Source organism: Bubalus kerabau, chromosome 1 (assembly GCF_029407905.1).
Source record: "Bubalus kerabau isolate K-KA32 ecotype Philippines breed swamp buffalo chromosome 1, PCC_UOA_SB_1v2, whole genome shotgun sequence".
NCBI classification, from domain to species: domain Eukaryota; kingdom Metazoa; phylum Chordata; class Mammalia; order Artiodactyla; family Bovidae; genus Bubalus; species Bubalus kerabau.
Genome location: NC_073624.1, coordinates 234962230 through 234984880, shown reverse-complemented (window position 1 = coordinate 234984880; position 22651 = coordinate 234962230). Strand labels below are relative to the sequence as shown.

Below are 22651 nucleotides of genomic sequence, written 5' to 3'. Positions count from 1 at the left end.
ACAGGTAGATTGTAAACTCCAATGAGGATAGATTATTTTCCATTTCCTACTTTATCCCTAGCATGTACTTACAATGTCTAGTATCTAGTAAGTGCATAATTCAGGCTTATCCACTGAATAAGCTGGGAAACTGAAAAAATGCTCATTAATAGCTTGGACTTAAAGGATTCTAAACAGCTCTTTCATACTAGCCCTGGCTGACAACCAAGGCTTGTGCGTGGCAGTCAACCTTACTGCCTTAGCAGACCACAGAAATTCAATAGCTGGGATTACAATAGCCCCTCCACCCCCAGCCATAATTTCACTTTCCACAGTTTTAGTTACCCCAGTCAACAGAGTACAAAAATATTAGAGGGGAAATTCCAGGAATAAACAATTCATAAGTTAAACTATGGCCATTCTGAGTAGCATGATGAAATCTCACAGCCCTCCCAATCCATCCCACCAAAACGTGAATCATCCTTTTGTCCAGCATATCCACACTGCATACACTACCTACCCATGAGTATATGAAGATTACAAATCATACATTATAGGGCTCAGTACTACCCATGGTTTCAGGCACCCACTGTGGGTCTTGTTTCCCCCACAGATAAAGGGGACTGTATGTGGGGGGCGCTGAATCACACCCAAGTTAGTATTCTCTTGGATATTCTGCAGGACCATCCCTTTCTGAGGATAACTACTGACAGCCCTACACACACTCCTATATAGAAAGTGAAGTTCTTTCCAGTTCTACTAGACCTGTGCCCCTTCTTTAGCACTTTAAATATAAAGTTATCTCTATGCAATGAGTACACCCCCACTCAACACTGAGATCCTCAACCCTTCATCTCAACATTTCTCCTGACATGTCAGTAAGCCTGTTCTTAACTGTGGTAAAGATAAATGCCTATTTTACACTTGATCTTAGTCAAAAGGCCGAGAAGTGACTAAATGCCTATTTTAATCCAAATTTTTTAGGACATCTATGTAGGGCTCATAGTCACCAGCATGCCAAACCACCTTGATTCAGAACCACTGACCTAAGCTGCTTTACCACAAATCTTACAACAATAAATATATATTGCAGTCAAAATTCTAGCTCTGCTCCTGTACCTGACTTATTGTGTCCAACTGTTTGCAACCCCATGGACTATAGCCCGCCAGGCTCCTCTGTCCATGGGATTTCCTAGGCAAGAATACTGGAATGGGTTGCCATTCCCTACTCCAGAGAAATCGTCCCCACCCAGGGATTGAACTAGCGTATCTTATGTCTCCCGCACTGGCAGGCAGATTCTTTACCACTAGAGCCACTTGGGAGACTTATTACAACCCCATATTGTTGGGCCAAAAGAAAGGACTGAAAACAAAGTCCTGAACCAAATCTAGAACTTCAATTTGTCTAAAAGTCCAGTAATTAAGTGAATCCACCACATATAATGCAGTAGCACCAGGAAACAGAATTAAAACCGATTTCCAAGTAAGGCCCAATAATCAGCAGAGCATATGAAATAAAGAGACAATTCCATTTACACAGTTGCTCATTAAGAGCTTTCTACAAAAAAAAAAAAAAAGCTTTCTACAGATTGAGACATTTTGTATGTAAGCCAACTTGTGGAAAATGGAGGCAAATTGCATCCATGTCAACAACCATCTTCTAGAGCCAGCAATCCAGAGCTTTGAAAGACCAAACCTTCATGCCAGTGGTTAAAAAGAAATCTTTATTTTACAAAATTAAAAACATAAATAATATTTACAAGCATCTTAAATACCAGCTTATAATACTTGACATTTTTTAATCATTTCAAATTGAGTTTTCCATAAGCTTTTAAAATGCAAGACTATTCATCCACTTCAGTGAGTTACCAGTTTTCATTTCCACTATTCCAAAGGAGTTTTTGGTTTTTGAAATTGTCCATACTGTAGTCATTCAGAAAAAAAAAAAAAAAAAAAACACAGCATACTTATTTAGACTAGTTAAAAAAAATTTCACAATCCTGAGCTTCCTTACCCCAGTTGTGCATGGGATATTACTCCATGAGAACCCTATAAACCCAATTCCTTACTGCCCTGTTTACATGTAACCACTGTGACTTTTTTAAGACTCACCTTCCTTGTACTCACATTAATCCATGTCCCTAACTTCTCAGTTTGCTGAAAAGGAAAAGCACAGAAAACAGAGAAGACAGGTGGGAGAAGAGAGACAACCATCTGAAATTACATTACTGAAAATATAACAGACTACGCCCCAAAACCTGCTCTCAGTAATTTCCAAGATATTTTATGAAATGAAAACTTAAAATGATTTCAAATGATGCATATGTCACAGCAAATCTCAGTGGCACAATGGAACAGACTTGAAGACATTTAAGTGGTTAACTTAATACCCATCCTGGAGTTCCTTGTACATAATGCGGAGACAGATGCAGTAAACAGATGCAGTAGAAATTTGTTTTTAAGGAACGTTTTCATTATCTGGTCTTCATATTTCATATTTCTAATTCATTTCCACATAATAATACATAAGACCAGCAAAGTGTGAGGAAAGCAAATGTCCTCGAGAAAAGTCAAAATAAACGAAAGGAAAGAAAGGAAAAGGCTCAACATCTATAACCCACTTCACAAGCCCATCGCTTGGTTCCACTTTTGCTCGAAGCCCTCAGCTCAGCTGAGGTTCACAGCAAGAAGTCTTCATCCTCAGAGATTAGCAACAAATGTAAAAGAAAAAGAATGACAACAGGTAAGAGTTATATACATTTTACTAGTTTGTTTCTGACTTGTCCTGGATTTTAAAAGGTGTCAAAGGAGCCATGGATGCTGGTGGCAGGAGGTAACTGGAGAATAGAGGCTTAGGGATGAGGAATAGGGAAGACGTTACAAATTCAGAGCAAACTTCTTCTGGATCTAAAATAAAGTCATCTTTTGTCTTCAGTAAAACAAAAGTCTGTCTGTAAACACAGATGGTAGGTACAGTTTGCTCAAAAAAGGCGTCTTCTCTTGGGGAGGAAGGTCAGTGTACACGGTCAGCACAGGAAGCACCACTCGGGACGGGCCCAGCCTGCAGAGCCTCACCGCCATCACTGCTGCATGCTGTTGATGATCGCCAGGATGCTCATCTTCTCCTGGGCAGAGTCCACATCCTCATTCTGCTTCTGGGCCACTCCCGTGCCTAGGCCATAGAGCCGCCCACAGTACTTGGCATCATCAATACTGTCCTCAAAAAACAACTGCAGAACAGGACAGAGAACCCCTGGTGAGAACCATGCCAAGAGTCATGCCAAGAAGCAGGCCAAGCCGCAACACTATCACATCAGCACCTCCCAGCTTTCTTAAGGCCTTGACCATCTAGCCAACTAGAAGCTAACTTCATAAAGAAAGGTTCCAAACCTCTCCTATGCATAGTCTTTTTATGTTCCTTTCTCTCTATATAAAGTTCCCCTTTCAAAACAGACTTCTACTGATACTTTCCATGAGTTTTCACTGCCAGGGTCCCTCTGCTGCTGTTGCTGCTTTTAGTACAACGGCCTCTATCTCATCCCTGCTCTTTAACAGGTAGTGCAACGGTTAAGAGCTTGAGCTCTAGCCTCAGACTGACTCACTGTGGTGAAGTCACTTCAACGCTCCTTAAGGCACAGATTCCCGTCCATAAAGTGGGTAATACAGTAATAAATTGTTACGAAAATGGACATGAAGCACACAAAGCAAGGTATCTCACCCTTCTGGGCACTCCTGGGGGTGCTGGGGGTTGAGGAGGTGGTCCAGTGTATGGTAGCACTGTGGGATATTCAGCAGCATAACCCCACTCCCCAGGTTATGATAGCCAAAAATGTCTCCAGACACTGCCAAGGGTGCCCCAGAGGGCAAAACTGGAAGCATGATGTTGCCAGCTTTGTTCTTTCTCAACATGGCTTTAGCTATTGGGGGTCTTTTATGCTTCCATATAAATTTTAGGATTATTTGTGCTATTTCTGTGAAAAAATACCCCACTGGAATTTTGATCAGGATTACATTCACTCTGTAGACTGCTTTGGGTAGTATGAATTAACAATATTAATTCTTCCAATCCATGAGCCCAGAATATCTTTCCATTGACTTATGTATTCTTCAGTTTCTTTTATTAATGTCTCACCGTTTTCAGTGTACAGGTCTTTCACCTCCTTGGTAAAATTTGTTCCAAGGTCATTTTATTCTTTTTGATGTAAATGAGGCTGTTTTCATAATTTCTCTTTCTGATAGTTCACTATCAGTGTATAGACACAAAAGATTTTTTATATTAATTTTTTTATCCTGCAATTTTACTGGATTCATCTATTAGTTCTGAAAGTTTTTTGATAGAGTCTTTGTGGTTTCCTATATATAGTATGTCATCTGCAAATACTGACAGTTTTCCTCCTTTCTGATTTGAATGCCTTGAATTTCTTTTTCTTGCCTAACTGCTCCAGCTAGGACTTCCAAAACCATGTTGAATAAAAGTTGGCGAGAGTGGGTATGTATCCTTGTCTTGTTCCTCATCGTAAAGGAAAAGCTTTCAGCTTTTCACCACTGAGTATGATGTCAGATTGGGACATTTGATAATAGAACTCAGCATAAAATGAGTGGGTGGTTTAACAAATGTGTTCATATTACAGAAATCAGAAGAAAAGCAAATAACTGCCAAGGATGAGCACTGCAAGGAACACAAAGTACACTTCTAGACTTGAGTATGCTGAGTAACCTCCATTTCAGAATGTTTCTTTGCCTCTCAAATCATAGTGTGTTTAACATATGCACAACAAACACACACACACAAAAACCCTGCTTTCAAGGTGGCCATCAACTTCCAAGAGAAACTATAGATTTCCAAAAAGCCTTTTGCCTTACCTCTTTCATCCTGAAGAATGCCATTCCTGTCAGCAGTGAGTCTGAGCCTGCCTGGTGCTGCCTTCCAATTCTCTGCAAATCCAGCTGATCAGCAACTTCCTGAAGACCTCCCTGGAGATGGAAGGAAACACATATAATACTACAGACCCAACTTCTCTACTGGAGTCAGCCATGTCTGTCAACTCTGTCTGTCTGCTCTACTGGAGTCAACTATGTCAACTATTTACTTAACAGGCCTCACCCCAGACTATCCCCTTTTTAACCCTATAAATGATACACGGTCTTATATTCCACCACTTTTCACTCCTTTCTTTTCTATATTAATCTTGTCAGACCTCTGCCACTGAAAGTCCTCACTGCTGGAAAACAAGGTTGGGGAAACAGTAAATGCCAGTGCAATTCTAGATGGACGCCTCTTAGATTAGCAATTTTTAGGGGAGAGAGTTCTTAAATTGTTTAGAGCTAAGAACTCCTCTGAGAGTCTCAGTTCAGTTCAGTTCAATCGCTCAGTCATGTCTGACTCTTTTCGACCCCATGAATCGCAGCACGCCAGGCCTCCCTGACCATCAACAACTCCCGGAGTTCACTCAGACTCATGTCCATCAAGTCAGTGATGCCATCCAGCCATCTCATCCTCTGGCGTCCCCTTCTCCTCCTGCCCCCAATCCCTCCCAGCATCAGAGTCTTTTCCAATGAGTCAACTCTTCACGTGAGGTGGCCAAAATACTGGAATTTCAGCTTTAGCATCATTCCTTCCAAAGAACACCCAGGGCTGATCTCCTTCAGAATGGACTGGTTGGATCTCCTTGCAGTCCAAGGGACTCTCAAGAGTCTTCTCCAACACCACAGTTCAAAAGCATCAATTCTTCAGCACTCAGCCTTCTTCACAGTCCAACTCTCACACCCATACATGACTACTGGAAAAACCATAGCCTTGACTAGACCGACCTTTGTTGGCAATGTAATGTCTCTGCTTTTCAATATGCTATCTAGGTTGGTCATAACTTTCCTTCCAAGGAGTAAGCGTCTTTTAATTTCATGGCTGCAGTCATCATCTGCAGTGATTTTGGAGCCCACAAAATAAAGTCTGACACTGTTTCCACTATTTTCCCATCTATTTCCCATGAAGTGATGGGACCAGATGCCATGATCTTCATTTTCTGAATGTTGAGCTTTAAGCCAACTTTTTCACTCTCCACTTTCACTTTCATCAGGAGGCTTTTTAGTTCCTCTTCACTTTCTGCCATAAGGGTGGTGTCATCTGCATATCTGAGGTTATTGATATTTCTCCCAGCAATCTTGATTCCAGCTTGTGCTTCTTCCAGCCCAGTGTTTCTCATGATGTACTCTGCATATAAGTTAAATAAGCAGGGTGACAATACACAGCCTTGATGTACTCCTTTTCCTATTTGGAACCAGTCTGTTGCTCCATGTCCAGTTCTTACTGTTGCTTCCTGACCTGCATACAAATTTCTCAAGAGGCAGGTCAGGTGGTCTGGTATCCCCATCTCTTTCAGAATTTTCCACAGTTTATTGTGATCCACACAGTCAAAGCCTTTGGCATAGTCAATAAAGCAGAAATAGATGTTTTTCTGGAACTCTCTTGCTTTTTCTGAGAGTCTGGTACACTGCAAACCCTATCCCTAACAAATCGTACACACACCTCACGTCTCCAACTGTTTCACTAGGTTCGTGGGCCCTAAGCAAGGAATGCCTGCCTTATGGTGAGAGAAGTAGAAGGCTCCACTCATGCCCAGGTCAAAGACAGTTACCACACAAATTCCTGTGCCAATCAACTCTACATACACCCTGTCTAGCACCAGACTGGCACCCAGTAGGATTTCAAGGACATGTGCTCAACAAACTGAAATAAAGCAAAATGACAAGTCTACATTTTTATCTTTTTCTTGTTGTTGTTACTATATATTAAGAAAAATACTGTGTACCTTAAGATTTTTACAACTCTTCATCAGGTATTTGACATCATAAATGGATGGGAAGAAAAGATTCAGAATATGAAAGAATTCATGTTCTTCTTCTGGCAAACGAGAATCTGTAAGCAACTTTACCATGTAGCCGAAATCATAGCCACTATAAGGAGAGAATGAGGCAGTAAGGTAAAAGAGTTATCAGCAGTTATCAGACCCCAGCATTCAACTGCCTATTTCTCAGAGTTTATGGTGCTACCTCATGTTAGGAACTTCAGTTTCCCAAGGACTACAGTTTATCCTATACTCTGAATTTTCCATTAAATGACAACCTAACAGATTAATATGGGATATATGTAAGTGAACCCAAGGGTTTATCAATGTGGGTTTTACACATCAAAAATTTAAAAGCAGTGAAAGGAAGAGAGTTCCTTAGTGGTCTAGCGGTTAGCAGCTTTCACTGTGGCCTGGGTTCAATCCCTGGTCAGGGACTGAGATCCCACAAGCAATGCAGTGTGGCAGGAAAAAAAAAAACACCTCTCAAGGAGAATGTGGTTTTTGAGTACCCAGGAAACCCCAGGTCAGCCATTTAAATGACAAGAAAAGGTGACCAAGTCTTCTATCCTTCCCACCCTCCATCTTTTCACTTGGCATATACTCCCTGACAGCCATGGGACACAGCCTAATACTGTGTGAAATAAACCAGTATGAGCTCCAAAGTGTGTTTTGAAAAACTGAAATGTGAGCAACAGTTATCATTTCAACTTTATAACTGCTAGTGAACAACAAGAGTGCCAAGAGGACTGCAAAGTAATGTAAGAATTCGACTGCCTGCTCCCAAAGCAAAGGAGAAACACTGAGACCGACCTGTGAAAGGAGAGCCATTTGACGTTGTCACAGAGAACCACCCCAGATGTCATGAGCAGCTCTGCAAAGTGCAGTGTGTCGATCCCTTCCTCTTCATGCTTCTGAAACTGCAGTCCTGAGTTAGCGAGGAGATCTATGGAATCCTGGGAGTACATGTCCTCTCTAAAAAAAAGGCATTCATTTCTTAGCTCCTAGCATAGTAAAAGAAGGAGTGGACAACAATATTACCATCACTATATAAATCACAGAACAAGTATTCTTGAATTGCTTTCATACTTTAAGAATAAATCAATTCATTCCTTCCAGTATTCTAGCAAACAAAGTAATCTTATCTGTAACAGAAAGAAAAATGGGATTTTCCCCTGCAAAATAAGTGTATTCATTATGAAAGATCCACATTTTCTCATTAAAGAAAAGCAGAGTCAATCAATGCAAAAATTTAAAAATAATAGAAAGTGTAAAAAATAACTTTATTATAATGCTACCACATAGAAATGACTGTTTTAAATCTTTCATCTCAGTTCGGTTGGTTGGCTGGTTTAGTCGCTAAGTCGTGTCTGACTCTTGCGACCCCATAGACTGTAGCCTGCCAGGCTCCTCTGTCCATAGGATTCTCCAGGCAAGAATACGGGAGTGGGTTGCCATTTCCTTCTCCAGGGGATCTTCCCGACCCAGGAATCAAACCCAGGTCTCCTGCATTACAGGCAGATTCTTTACCAACTGAGCTATGTGGGAAGCCCTCATCTCAGTTTACATACCCTGTCTTCTCTACCCACAGACACACCTTCATCCCTATATCTACATATCACAGGCTATCTTTCCAGACCAACACTCACAGATATAACACATTCTTTATGGCTCTGAAATAGTATTCCACTGTAAAGATCTATTAATCTAAACACAGGAATATTTATAATACCACATAACACAAATGAAGGTTTGTGTTTTCCTCCTTTTCCACTGGATTTCACTGCTTGCCTTTTGTTTTTCACATAAACTTAGGACAGAACACTAGAAAGCAAAACACCACAATCTCAATTTTTTCCGCTAAACTGAAACCAATGTTCAATCACAATCTTGTTCTTACTAAAATAAACTCTATTTTAAATACAAACACCAATCATGCAATAAATATAACCCTTATTTTTCCTGTGTACTAAACTGTCGTCACTGTACAAATAACAGGCTTTGGCTATGGACTCAAAAACTACAGTTAAAGGAAAGATCCAGATCATCTCCTAAAATTATTCTCTGAACCTCAAAGAAAGCTCCAAAACAAATGAACAATAATCAAAAAATTATTCCTGATCTATCAGATGCTCCTGGTCCCAATTAAACAAAGCAGTTTTCAAGAACTGGGGCCCAATAGGAAATACACTAACACCACCTCATTTAATGAGCAAAAAACAATGATCTCCCCAAATTTTCCCCTTAAAAATTACATCCTCCTCAGAAACTTCCAAGAAGAACTATGACATGATCCAGCAATGCCACTTCTAGGTATACATACAAAGGACAGAAAGTCAGTATCTCAAGGTGATAGATACTTGCACATCCATGTTCACAGCACCACTATTCACAACAGCCAAGAGGTGCCGACAACCCAAATGTCCATCAGTGGATGAACAGATGAACAATATACAGCACATACATACAGCAGACTATTACTCAGCTAAGGGAGGCAATTCTGCCACATATGACAACATGGATGGCCCTTAAGGACATTTGTTGTTGTTCAGTCGCTAAGTTGTGTCCAACTCTGTGACCCCACGGACTGGAGCACACAAGGCTTCCCTGTCCTTCACTATCTCCCGGAGTTTGCTCAGATTCATATCCATTGAGTCATTGATGCTATCTAACCATCTCATCCTCTGCCGCCCTCTTCTCCTTTTGCCTTCAATCTTTCCCAGCATCAGGGTCTTTTCCAATGAGTCGGCTCTTCACATCAGGTGGCCAAAGTATTGGAGCTTCAGCTTCAGCATCAGTCCTTCCAATGAATATTCAGGGTTGATTTCCTTTAGGATTGACTGGTTTGATCTCCTTGCTGTCCAAGGGACTCTCAAGAGTCTTCTCCAGCACCATTATGCTAAGTAAAATAAGCCAGTCACAAAAAGACAAATACTGTATGATTCCACTTATATGAAATATCTAAACTAGTCAAATTCATAGAAACAAAGGAGAATGATGGTTACCAAGAGCTGGGGGAAAGGAAAAAGGTGAGCTGTTGTTCAATGGATACAGTTTCAGATTTGCGAGATGAAAAAGTTCTGGAGGTGTGCTTCACCACAACACAAATACACTTAACATTACTCAACTGTATACTTAAATATGGTTAAGATGGTAAATTTCATGTTGTGTGGTTTTTACCACAGCTTTTTTCTAAAGTGCATAAAAATTTGCCCACTATCAGATAGGCTTCAGTTTCAATTACCCTTGATTAGCATACCCTCTATACTTCATTTCTATTATGAAAGATAGTAATAACACTATTTACAGATAAGGAAACTGAATTATAGAAGGTAAAGTAACAGACCCAAATTTACCCGGCTAAGAAATGGCAGAACTGCAATTAGAACCCTGATCTCCTAACTGGGGAACTGATTTCCCTTTTACATTTTAAACAGCCCTACTAAGATATAATTCACGTACTAAACAATGCCCTCATGTAAAGTATGCAATTCAGTAGTATATTCACAGAGTTGTATAACCACTATCAATCACGTGCCACCTCATCACCTCTAAAAGAAAGCCCCTACCCATTAAGCACTCACTCCCCATTACCTCCCCACTATCCACCCTGGACAATTACTACTCTATTTTCTAAAGGACCTATTTTGGTCATTTCAAATAAACAGAATCATAGGATATGTGATCTTTCATGTCTGGCTTCTTTCCCTTAGTATGATGCTTTCAAAGCTCATGCATGTATATGTCAGTACTTTATCTCTCTGGACAGTCCAGTAACATTCCATGGCATGGAGATACCATATACAGCCATTCCTCAGATCACAGACATTTGGACTGTTTCTACATTGTGGCCTTTATGAATAATGCTGCTGTGAACACTCACAAGTTTTTACACTGATGTATGATTTCATCTTTTAGGTGCAATTGCTGGGTCATACGGTAACGCCATGTTTCACCTTTTGAGAAACTGCCTGTTTTCCAAAGAGGCTGTACCATTTTATGTTTCCAATAGCAATATATGAGAGTTCTAATTTCTCCACACCCTCATCAACATTTGCTATTATGTCTTCTTGATTATAGCTGCCTAGTGGGTATGAAGTAGTTTACTATCTCATGGTTTTGATTTGCATTTCTCTAATGACTAAAGATGGTGGCCATCTTTTCACAAGCTTATTGGCCATCTTTAAATCTTCTTTGGAGAAATATATATTCAAATCTTATGCCTATTTTTAACTGAGCTTTTTATTGTCAACTTGTAAGAGTTCTTTAAGGGAGGCTTTTTTTTCTGATATTTGTTACTCCATCTTCTGATTGACTACTCTGTCCACCCCCTACTTGGGTTTGAGGGAAACAAAACTTAAAATTAATAAAATCAGTTAAAGTCACAGTCTGCACAAATGTAGAAAGTCTAAGAATAACACTGAGAAGTGCCTCAGACACTTACGTAAGGTTGAATTTGAAGTTGAACTGCCAGGTGTTGATTCCAGATGGATATTCTCCCTTCTCGTTTGTGAATGTAAGGCCCAGCTGGATGATTTTTAAAAGGTCAACATTGCACCGTAAAAGCTGATACTGGTAATCTATGGAACTACGAAATTCACCAATGGGTCGTACCACAACACCTGGAAATTCTGTGTCCTAGGAAAGGAAAAAGTCTCTCGTCATAAGGTTTCACAAAACACTGGATGCTGACTTATCATTTATAAAAAAAATTTTATTTCCATTTATAAAAGCTATACAACAAACCCCAAGCTCAGGCACAAAAATTCACCTTAAAATACTGATTTCATTAATCTGCAGAAGGAGCACTAGAATCGTGAAGCTTTATACAACAACTTGGAGATCTAAGCAGAATGCGAACAGAAGTAGTTGACCAACTCTGGGTCCATTAAGAACATTCTCAGTTTGGGAATTCCCTGGTGGTACAATGGTTAGGACTCAGCGCTTTCACTGGCTGGCAAACTAAGATCCTACAAGACAGGCAGGGTGGCAAAAAAAACACCACCATTCTAGGTTCATATACAATTAACTAGGAACAGTCGAGGTTGAGAACAGAACTCTATGAATAAACACAAATACAGGAACATGAGACAGCCATTAAAAAACAATAATAAGAGCCACACTTGGCTTAAAGTAAAAAGCCTGGAACAAGATCAGAGAGAGAGTTCTGAATACCAGCCTGAAGACCTAATTCTATACTCTCCACAGCAGGAGTCACAAACTCCAGGCAGTTAAAGTAAAGGAGTAAAGCACACAGAATATGAAAAGGGTTATAGGTAATGGAGACTGGAGCAAACTAAAGAGTACATGCCTCCTCTAAAAGAGGGCCTTGACCTCACTAGGACACATGTCTCCCTCCATCTACTCAACACTGGACAGGAACGTGGATCCTATGGTGCCCATTTTTTCCAGAGATACCAAAAATCTGGAATTTGAGTAAGATCTCTTGACTTTTAAATGCTGCCAACTACTTTTTAAAAAGGGCTTTAACACTGTCAAAGTCACCATACCTGTGGAACACATGTGTCCTATGGGCTGAGACAACTTCTATTTAAAGACAGAGTAACATCATCAATAATCTAAGATCCTGGAGGTTACATCCTTCTCAGACACACAGGCTACCTTGATGTTTCATAAAAGCAACATAACCTGCCAGCATGTTTAATTTACCATGGCTTTAGTGTAATCATTTCTTTCAAAATCTCGTATTAAATATTCCCTAAGTCCGTTTCAGAAGGTGAGTCAAAGAGAGTAGAGCTCCTTACCATGGCAATATAACTGTAACTGAGCACAATTTCTCGAATCTTCCTCATCTCTTCTTCCAGGTTACTGGCCCAGACTTCACAGATGACCTGGCTGTTCTCCACAAGTGCCGCAGGCATCCTGAAGAAACTTGAAGGGGCTTTCGGCAGACTACGTTGGAGGGCAAATCGATGGCTGATCTGATCTACATTCAAAAACATATTTTGAAATCACATTAATTTACACACAGGCATTAAGATGTTAACAAAACAAAGACATCAAAACAATACCATCACGACGTCAGCTTAAACTAAAATATTAAGACTATTGTATTTATTCTCCCATTTATATAATGGAGAGACACACACAAACACATACTTTGGCTCCGTTCCTCAGTTCTTTAACTTGAAGAAAATAAATAAAATTACTTAAACATGAAAACACTTTTGCCTAAGCTGCCCTTTAGCACAGAAATGAAGCTATTACCCTAATCCAGTTTTTGAGCCCTCTCCAGACTAACTGAAGACTAAAATAATCCCCTGTGAACACAAAAATGTTCTTACACAAGACTTTCACATCACTCTGATCACTCTGCACACAGACCAAATCATGGAAACATTTCTAAAGGAACCACTTCAGGAAGTTTAAATGTACCAGGATCTCTGAAAGCCTGAAAGAATGTGGACCTGAACTCTTACGCTGAAGTCTTAACATTGTGTGATGAATATGGGCGTGGGAATAGCCACTCCAATACCCAAAAAAGGAAATTATTTTTCCCCATCAAAAAAAGTCAAATACAACCAGAGGCAAATAGATCAAGAAGTGAGAGAATTAATTAAGTTGTAAAAACCAATCCCAAGGGCTAATTTGAGCAACTACAATGAAAATTAGAATATGAGTTACTAATGTCTACTTTTCACCATATAAGAAGCTAAGCACCAATTCAACAATAAAAACAGAGAAGATAGAGGTATAAATAATTCAACCAGAAGCAACATGATTTACAATGTATATTCTGGGAGGAAACTGGGGAGGCAACAAGATAAACTCAACCTGGTTCAGTTTTAAGAGTAATGCTACTACTATAGCAATGATGTGCCTGGTTATAAAATGACAAAAAGGAGCTTATCATAAGGGTATTTACTTAAAAAGCAACCCCACGCACAGATCCTCAACACAATATAAGAGTAGGCTCCACTGAATATATTCAAGGGAAAATTCCTAGAAAGAGTAAAATGAATCTTTGCTTGCAAGATGCTGTTGTTATTTAGTCGCCAAGTCATGCCCAACTCTGCGACCTCATAGACTGCCACACACCAGGCTTCCCTGTCCTTCACTATCTTCCAGAGTTTGCTCAGATTCATGACCACTGAGTCAGTGATGTGATCTAACCATCTTATCTTCTGCTGCCTCCTTCTCCTTTTGCCTTCAATCTTTCCCAGCATCAGAGTCTTTCTCTTCGCATCAGATAGCCAAAGTATTGGCGCTTCAGCTTCACCATACTGGAGCTTCAGCTTCACCATCAGTCCTTCCAATGAACACCCAGGACTGATCTCCTTTAGGACTGACTGGTTGGATCTCCTTGCAGTCCAAGGGACTCTCAAGAGTCTTCTCCAGCACCACAATTCAAAAGCATCAATTCTTCGGTGCTCAGCCTTCTTTATGGTTCAACTTTCACATCCATACATAACTATAGCTAGGCAGATGAGTAGCTACAGTCATGTAGCTATGACTATATCAACACCATAGCTAGACAGATGCAAAAATAAGAATCTGGATCAAAACAAAATTGGCATTCCCACGTACTATCATTTCTCTGAGACACTTCTGAGAAACCGTCTGTTACCAACCTCTGAAGATTCCACTTTTTCAAGTTACTTCATACTTTGACAGATGCTTCTCTGAAATTAATAGTAGATTTTCTGTAATCACTCTGAAACTTAAATAGACTCTGTGGTAGGTTCCTAACAAATATGGGTGAATGCTTCTTAAAGGCAGAATTCATTTCTTCTCATTTTTGTTCTACACACAATAGGCATAAATTAAAGGCATGTAAATGAACTAATCAAGAACATCGGAAAATGGCAGAAGGTCAAACTGAGTGTGGAGTAAATTCCAATATCTGACCATAATTAAGAAAATGCTGGGGGAATTTTCTGGTGGACTAGTGGTTAGGACTCAGCACTCTCACCGCAGCGGGCCCAGGTTTGATCCCAGGTCAAGGAACTAAGATCCCACAAGCCATGCAACGTGGCCAAAAGAAAGAAAGAAAGAAAATGCTGGGGCCCAAAACCTTAGATTCTAAACCATGCTTAATATGTTCCCCTGCAATAGGGCATAAAACCATTTCTACGCCCATTAATGTTATATCAGTACCCCTTCATACACTTCCTTTTTGGTGTCACATCAAACACAACCATAAAACTACTTTAGGGGAAGCAGGTATCCCTAGTGAGACATTTACATAAAAACAAAACAACAAAAGCAATTCAAGCAAAAAATGTCTTTGTCCTCCAAGCAGCAAAGATCATGCTTAAAAAAAGAGGACAATTAGATTATTTAAACCCTTAGAACAAGGTTCCCGAGCTAAGAAGCTCTAATGTCAAAGCGTTAGTCGCTTAGTCTCAGTTGTATCCAACTCTTTGTGATTCCATGGACTGTAGCCTGCCAGGCTCCTCTTGTCCATGGAATTCTCCAGGCAAGAACACTGAAGTGGGCGGCCATCCCCTCCTCCAAGGAATCTTCCTAACCCTAGGATCGAACTCAGGTCTCCTACATTGCAGGCCGATTCTTAATGTTTTATCAAAAGAACTCAAGGAACAACGTGAAGAGGTTCCCTCTGGTCAAACAAAATACGATCTGAATATCTTTATGGATAATTACTACAATGTATTATGATTTCTCAGATAGAGATTTAAATCCAGAGTTCATAATGGGGCTTCCCTGGTGGCTCAGTGGTAAAGAATCCGCCTGCCAATGTAGGAGACATAGGTTTGATCCCTGGTCAGGGAAGATCCCACATGCGCGGAGCAACTAAACCCACGCACAACTATTGAGCCTGTGCCCTAGAGCTCATCTCCGCAACAAAAGAAGGCACCACAAGAGAAACCCTCACACCACAACTAGAGAGTAGCCCCCGCTCGCTGGAACTAGAGAAAAGCCCCAACAATGAAAAATCAGCACAGCCAAGACTAAATGAATAAATTTTTTAAGAGTTCATAATGAGCTAAGAAAATACATTTCATTGGGCACCATTAGAGAATGAGAGTGAATGGACTTATTTTTTAAAATATGTATCCTGTCTTTCCTATATAAACTATAACCCCAAATAACCAAACAGTTGAAGGAAAGTTTCTCTTTAGAGGTTGTATAGCTAAAAATAAATATGGAGTGATAGACTATCACCATTTTGTAACTCCTAACGAATTTAAAATGGCACCCCACTCCAGTACTCTTGCCTGGAAAATCTCATGGATGGAGGAGCCTGGTAGGCTGCAGTCCACGGGGTCGCTAAGAGTCGGACACAACTGAGCAACTTCACTCTCACTTTTCACTTTCATGCACTGGAGAAGGAAATGGCAACCTACTCCAGTGTTCTTGCCTGGAGAATCCCAGGGACAGGGGAGCCTGGTGGGCTGCCATCTATGGGGTCGCACCGAGTCGGACACGACTGAAGCGACTTAGCAGCAGCAGTAGCAGCAGCAGCAATGAATTTAAACATCTGGCATTTATATGGAATATCTAGAAAAAGCAAAAAAAATCTATCAAGACAGAAAAGATTACATGGTAGAATGGGACTGAGAGTTATATAAATGGGAATGAGGTTTATCTTATTGAGGAGACAGAAATGTTCCCAAACTCCGCAACAATGATTATTGCACAACTCAAAAAATTTACTAAAAAAAAAAAAAAAACACTGAATTTTACATGAAAATGGGTGTTTTTATAGTATGTAAATTACATCTCAATAAAGATGTTAAATAATCACTATGGCTGTAATCATCACAAAAAGAGACCACCAGGTATTATGTGCCTCAAAAACAAAACACATCACCACAATGAAATTGTCTTGCAAAAAAAATTAAACTTGAATCTGACCAAGTCTCTATATTTAACTACTAATATACAGAAAATAAGGACACAGGAACACGTTAAATGACACCAGAGAAACTCAACCAACAAAATCCAGAAACTTCTACAGGAAACTAGAGAATCCAGCTTTTTCAAAAAATAAATTACAAGAAATAAAGGTAAAAGACTCAGGATATCTATCAATCAAACAAAACATACAGACCTTAGTTAAACTCTGCTCTAAACAACTTATAGGAAAAAAAATTCTAACATTTTTGAGACAAGTAGAAGTCTGAACTGGAGAAGGAAATGGCAACCCACTCCAGTATTCTTGCCTGGAGAATCCCAGGGACAGAGGAGCCTGGTGGGCTGTCGTCTATGGGGTTGCACAGAGTCGGACACCAGTGAAGAGACTTAGCAGCAGCAGCAGCAGAAGTCTGAACAATGTCTGATTTTTTTTGGTTTCAAGGTTTTCTTTACTCCCCTTCCTTTTTTTTTTTTTGGTGTTACATAGCATTTTAATAGTGTTTTTTTTTTTAAGTTCTCACGTTTTAGAGATAATGCAAAATAGTTGTAAGTGACTGGACATAAAATGTGGGCTTTGTTTCAAAGTAACAGTGAAGAAAACTCACAACAACTTTTACAGTACTATCATTCTCTACAGGCTTCCCTGGTGGCTCAGCGGTTAAGAATCCACCCACCAATTCAGGAGACTCAGGTTTAATCCCTGGGTCAGGAAGATCCCCCAGTAAAGGAAACAGCAACCTACTTCAGTATTCTTGCCTGGGAAATCCCAAGGACGAGGAGCCTGGACGGCTACAGTCCATGGGGTCGCAAAGAGTTGGAGATGACTTAGCAACTAAACAATAATTTTTATCTATATTTTACAGATAAGAAAACTGAAATTCAAAGACATTAACTTTAAAAGGTAGTATCATGACTTCCATTTCCAAGAAAATTCTTTTTATAATATAGGGACTGGGGATTAAGAGGAGTACAAACTATTATAAAATAAGTTATAACAATATACTGTACACAAGGAATATATATAGCCAATATTTTATAATAACTATAAATGGAGTACAACACTTAAAAATTGTGAATCACTGTTGTACACCTGTAACATATAACTTTGTACTTTTTTACTTCTTTTTAAAAGCTAACCATTGTTATATGTGTGCGGGTACGCTCAGTCATGTCTGACTCTTTCAACTCCATGGTTGTAGCCCATGAGGCTCCTCTGTCCATGAGATCTGCCAGGTAAGAACAATGGAGTGGGTTACCATTCCCTTCTCCAGGGGATCTTCCTGACCTAGGGACTGAACCCAAGTCTCCTGCATCTCCTGCACTGGTAGGCAAATTTTTTACCACTGAGCCGGCTGGAAAGTATGTATAATCACTGTTACAGTACTGACAAACGAGAAGTCAAAACCACACCACTGGCAAAAAGTTTAAGACATGCTTCCACCAAACCCTTATCTAGGAAAACTATGCAGAAACAAACAATAGCTTGGGAGCAGCAAAATGTAGTGCCACTCAAAAACTGAAAAGGAACATTACACACATTTAATTTAGCGTAAATTTCTACTGTCAGCCGAAAATGACAGAAATAATGATGATAATAATAAATAAAGCTAAAAATTCTGCCTGCCACTTTCCACTCACTGAGCACAAGCTCCAGTATGAGCCTAAAATGGGGATCAATAAACATACTTTTTCTCTCAGTGCCAACACAGCACAGTACAGGGCACCTCATAGTGTAGAATGACTCTATGCCATTCAACTGTGTGTATCTGTTCAACACAGCCCCTAAAGGTAACCTAATTACTTTACCTGGATTACAACCAAAGAAACTGTAATACGTTTCAAAACTGAAGGAGAAGACTTCTCTAGTGGAGTAGTGTTAAGAATCCAGCTGCCAATGCAGGGGACACAGGTCTGATCCTTGATCCAGGAAGTTTCCACATGCTGCGGAGCAACACTGTACCACAACTGCTGAAGCCCGCTGGCTAGAGCCTGTGCTCCGCAAGAGAAGCCACCATAAGGAGAAGCCCACACACCCCAGCTAGAGTCGCCCCCAGTCTCCGCTACTAGAGAGAAAGCCTCCGCAGCAACAGATCCAGCACAGCCAAAACTAAACAATTAAATTAAATTATCTTTTTTTTTTTAAATGAAGGGGAAACAACTGTGCTAGATTTACTGAGAAACACAATGGCCATTTCCAATTCTGCACTTTCCTAAGGAATTTTTAATGATAATTTTGGTTACATGCGAGGTTTGCCCCTCAGGCTGACTTGAAAACCTGACTCCCACAGAAGCTACTCCACTCTATATGAAAGCAAAATACAAGCCCTGATACCTGTTGTTTGCCAGTACTAGACTGTGTAAGGCCACTCAGGAGTTCCTGAGGTGTCTGCCCTGTGCTCATCTGTAGAATAAATTGAGCAGATCGCCCCTCAATGATCTACGGGGTAACTTCTCCAAAACAAAGCTCCTTACTAACTCAGAAAAGCTCTGAAGAGCAACTCAAGAAAAAGTCAACAAAACGCTTTCTCTGCAAGCAATCCAGAGAACCAGACCTTGCTTGGGAAAAGCAGTTTTGGTTTTTCTGGGTTTGTTTTGTTTGAGGCTGTGTGTGCAGTTCAGTGCAAGGAAACAATAAAGAAGACTTCCCCATTCTAGCGGACAGGACAAAGGCTTTGCAACGCTCGGATAAGAAGGAAAAGGAAGTAAGCAGCACTTCAGAAGAAACGGCAGCCTCTCCCTAGCCCGGCCGCGGGGGCCGCCGTCCTCCGCCCCCGCCAAACAGTGTCCCAAGACCCCACGCTGAACCGAACCGCAGTTCAACAAGTTTTGTGGCCCGGGCCTGTGAGCTGGCTCCTCCAGAAAGAACAGCTCTGGTTCAGAAAGCCACCGAACAGCAAGGAAAAGTTGTGAGGCCGCAAGAACCAAGAAGGGGAAGGCGCGCGAGGTTCCAAACTCAGGTCCCCTGCCTTACACCTTCTTCCTTCATCCTTCTCTCCTGTTCTGGATCACATTCCCACTGCAAACCACCCTCACCCCTCTCCTCCTAACCCCACTTCTTTTTTTTTTTTTTTGTAAAACAAAGATATTTAAATTACACCCCTTAGGGCCAAAGAGACCTAAGTTCGAAGCGAGGACGCGAAGGAGCTATGGGGCTTTGCCTAAGTTACTTAACCTCTCTCCTACCTCAGTTTTCCCTTCTTTTAAAATGGGTTTAACGATGGCATACATCTCGGAGGACTGCGGTAGGGGTTAAAAGATGAAGCACGTAAGGTGCTCTTCAAGCTCCGGTACACAGCACTAGAATATTACCGTCGTGTGCTAGTGGTGGTTATTACGACTACTATTTTATTTGATGGGCCTCTTTCTCTTCTCATACCCTTTCCCTCACGCACGCTCCCCCTCCCTTTCCTCCCGGAGGCCCCTGATGGCCTCCCACACTCTCTCATCTCATCCTCCTCCCTAATAAGCCTGGACCCGCTTACCCTGACAGGCAGAGCCTGCAAAGCGCGGTCAGACGGGCTGGCGGGAGGACTTCCCGGGAGCGGCGACTGTGGCCCTTGACCCGGTGTTCTCCTCCCCCTGCCCCGGATCGGGTCCTAGAACCGAGCGCCCCAGTGAGATGGGCGCCCCCGGGCCCAGAGCGGCTTTACGCACCGCCTCCAAACAACCTGGTCGCACCGCTCTATCCAGCCGATCCGCCCGACTCGCCTGCTCCTTTCGCGTCCCTCCTAGCGCGCGCGCGCCTGACTCCGCCGGCCCCTCCCTTTCTGCGCGCCCCGGCGATCCTGTGCGTGTTCGCCCAACCTGTGGCCTCGCGGGAGCGTCGCGCGGGCGCGCAAACGGTGGGGCGGGGCGACCTCGAACGACGCACGCGGAATACAGGCCCCTCCGGCCTTCGCGCGGTTAGTTGTGCTGGTTCATTTTATAAACACCACTGGTCCTCCATCTCGGTTCGCCTTCCGCGCACGCTCAAGAGAAGGGGCGTGGCCTAGGGCTAGCCTCCTCCCAGTGGTGGGCGTGGCCTAGCTAGACTAAAGGCCGAAGGGCTTGGTCTGTCTGACTCAGTCTTCACAATTACGACGTCTAGGTTCTTTCTCCTTTCTCGGAAGGACCATTAAAATCGGCGGCAGCGGACTTTAAGGGAGGTTTGCTGAGGGGGGGGGGGGGGCGGGGGGAGGGGGGGGGTTGTCCTGACCCCTTCCTATTATACTAATGCGGCCCTCTGTACACTTCACTTACAAGACATCTCCCTTACGACTTCCTTTCTGACAAACAATTGGTTGGGAGTGGGCAGCAACCCCAAATAAAGTCTAGGTGACATCCACCAAGGCCCGCTCCCCACCTCCCCGCCTCAGGGAGCAGAGCCAGCACCGCTACCATAGCAACTAGCCCTAGGGTCTGTTCGAGTTACAAAGAAGACGCGGCCTTGACTGAGGAGGCACAGGGCGAATGCTGGTGCGCTCCCGCTTTCCGAGAAGCTCCGAGACCTGTCGGATGATAAGCGAACTCGCCAGATCTTCGTTATGAGAGCAGTGAAGTCCAGGCCTAGCTTAGGTTCTTTCAAAGCCCGCACCTGCCCTCTGATTATCCGTGAATCTTGTTTGGAAAGAGAGCTCTTTGCCAACTCCTCTTCTTGGCAGCTTGACCGAGCTCGGATGCAAGGCTGCCTTGTGTTCTCCGATAGTGGGAGAGAACGCAGAACACTGACTTGCTGAACAATTAGCAGTTCCAAGCAGCCCTCACAGTCACTCACGCAAAACCTCCCGTCCCTGTGAGAAGGTGCAGGCTCCCCAGAGCATAGAGAGTCATCCTCCTTGATGTCTTCCCTTGAAGGAGCTGTTGATAAGTGGATAGCAAATTCAACCCCAGGGATGTGAACGCTCATCCCATTAAAAATGCACTTTCTGAACACTCCTTCCCTTTCCGTCTCCGAAGGAGTATCTGTCTCCTTATTAATAAGAGGGATATGAAAAACCATCTCACAAGATGTTTGTGTTAATAAATGGAAAAACGCTGCACAAGATATAGAAGTGTATTCAATAAAGCATTGTTTCTGGCCTCTGTTATCCCTGAAATATTCAGTATTTGTTAGCACTGCTGCAGGCTTAACAATCATTCCATTCAGCAATACTGTGATGGAGAAGGCAGACAAGACACTCCCATCTCCCTGCCCTGTGAGTTTCTAATATTCTCTTATCCACTCTGTCATAACATGCAGTACAGGGTAGCTCTATCAAGAGCTAGTCACATGAAGAACAGTCTATATTTTCCCCACAGCACTGGGCCTGGTGTGCACTGAAACAATCAAGTAGGAAACATACCCCATCTTCTCCCCTCTCCAGCACCCCCGAACCCAAAACTGACTGTTCATTTCTCAGGTTACACAAGTGTAAAACAAACACCCTGATGGCTTATATTTCCAAAGACCTTAAGCATTTGTTGCAAACAATGGATTTTATGCTGCATTTGCTTATTGCAAAATTAGAACAACTGTGTAAATCACTGATTCTTGATGGGAGGGAAGTCCCAGATGAAGCAACAGTTAGAACTGGACAGGGAACAACAGACTGGTTCCAAATAGGAAAAGGAGTACGTCAAGGCTGTATATTGTCACCCTGCTTATTTAACTTATATGCAGAGTACATCATGAGAAATGCTGGGCTGGAAGAAGCACAAGCTGGAATCAAGATTGCCAGGAGAAATATCAATAACCTCAGATATGCAGATGACACCACCCTTAGGGCAGAAAGTGAAGAGGAACTAAAAAGACTCTTGATGAAAGTAAAAGAGGAGAGTGAAAAAGTTGGCTTAAAACTCACATTCAGAAAACTAAGATCATAGCATCTGGTCCCATCACTTCATGGGAAATAGATGGGGAAACAATGGAAACAGTGTCAGACTTTATTTTGGGGGGCTCCAAAATCACTGCAGATGGTGACTGCAGCCATGAAATTTAAAAGACGCTTACTCGTTGGAAGAAAAGTTAT

General features: G+C 41.8%; 1 protein-coding gene across 5 annotated transcripts; it reads right to left on the bottom strand.

Annotated features, from left to right (window-relative positions):
* Positions 1 to 1682: 1682 nt before the first annotated feature.
* On the bottom strand, positions 1683 to 20626 carry CNOT8 (CCR4-NOT transcription complex subunit 8). 5 transcript variants are annotated; one of them, XM_055559798.1, is made up of 7 exons: positions 20469 to 20626; positions 12590 to 12771; positions 11269 to 11462; positions 7638 to 7799; positions 6789 to 6933; positions 4843 to 4953; positions 1683 to 3209 (listed from the first exon to the last, which is right to left on the bottom strand). In XM_055559798.1, exons 2-7 carry the CDS (start codon positions 12704 to 12706, stop codon positions 3060 to 3062), a joined length of 879 nt encoding a protein of 292 aa, XP_055415773.1. In that variant the 5' UTR covers positions 12707 to 12771; positions 20469 to 20626; the 3' UTR covers positions 1683 to 3059. The 5 variants fall into 5 exon arrangements, with proteins under 5 accessions (XP_055415773.1, XP_055415774.1, XP_055415775.1 ...); XM_055559799.1 differs by having other exon boundaries at positions 20373 to 20625; XM_055559800.1 differs by lacking the exon at positions 20469 to 20626 and adding an exon at positions 20319 to 20456.
* Between the last annotated feature and the right edge of the window lie 2025 nt (positions 20627 to 22651).

What these genes read in the sequence shown, in the direction of transcription:
- CNOT8 (XM_055559798.1), bottom strand. Translation starts at nt 12,706, where the DNA reads ATGCCTGCGGCACTTGTGGAGAACAGCCAGGTCATCTGTGAAGTCTGG. An exon ending in AACTTCAAATTCAACCTTAC is followed by an intron (nt 7,800 to 11,268) that starts GTAAGTGTCTGA and finishes CCTTTTTTTTAG; the next exon opens with AGAGGACATGTACTCCCAGG. An exon ending in CATTCTTCAGGATGAAAGAG is followed by an intron (nt 3,210 to 4,842) that starts GTAAGGCAAAAG and finishes CCTGTTCTGCAG; the next exon opens with TTGTTTTTTGAGGACAGTAT.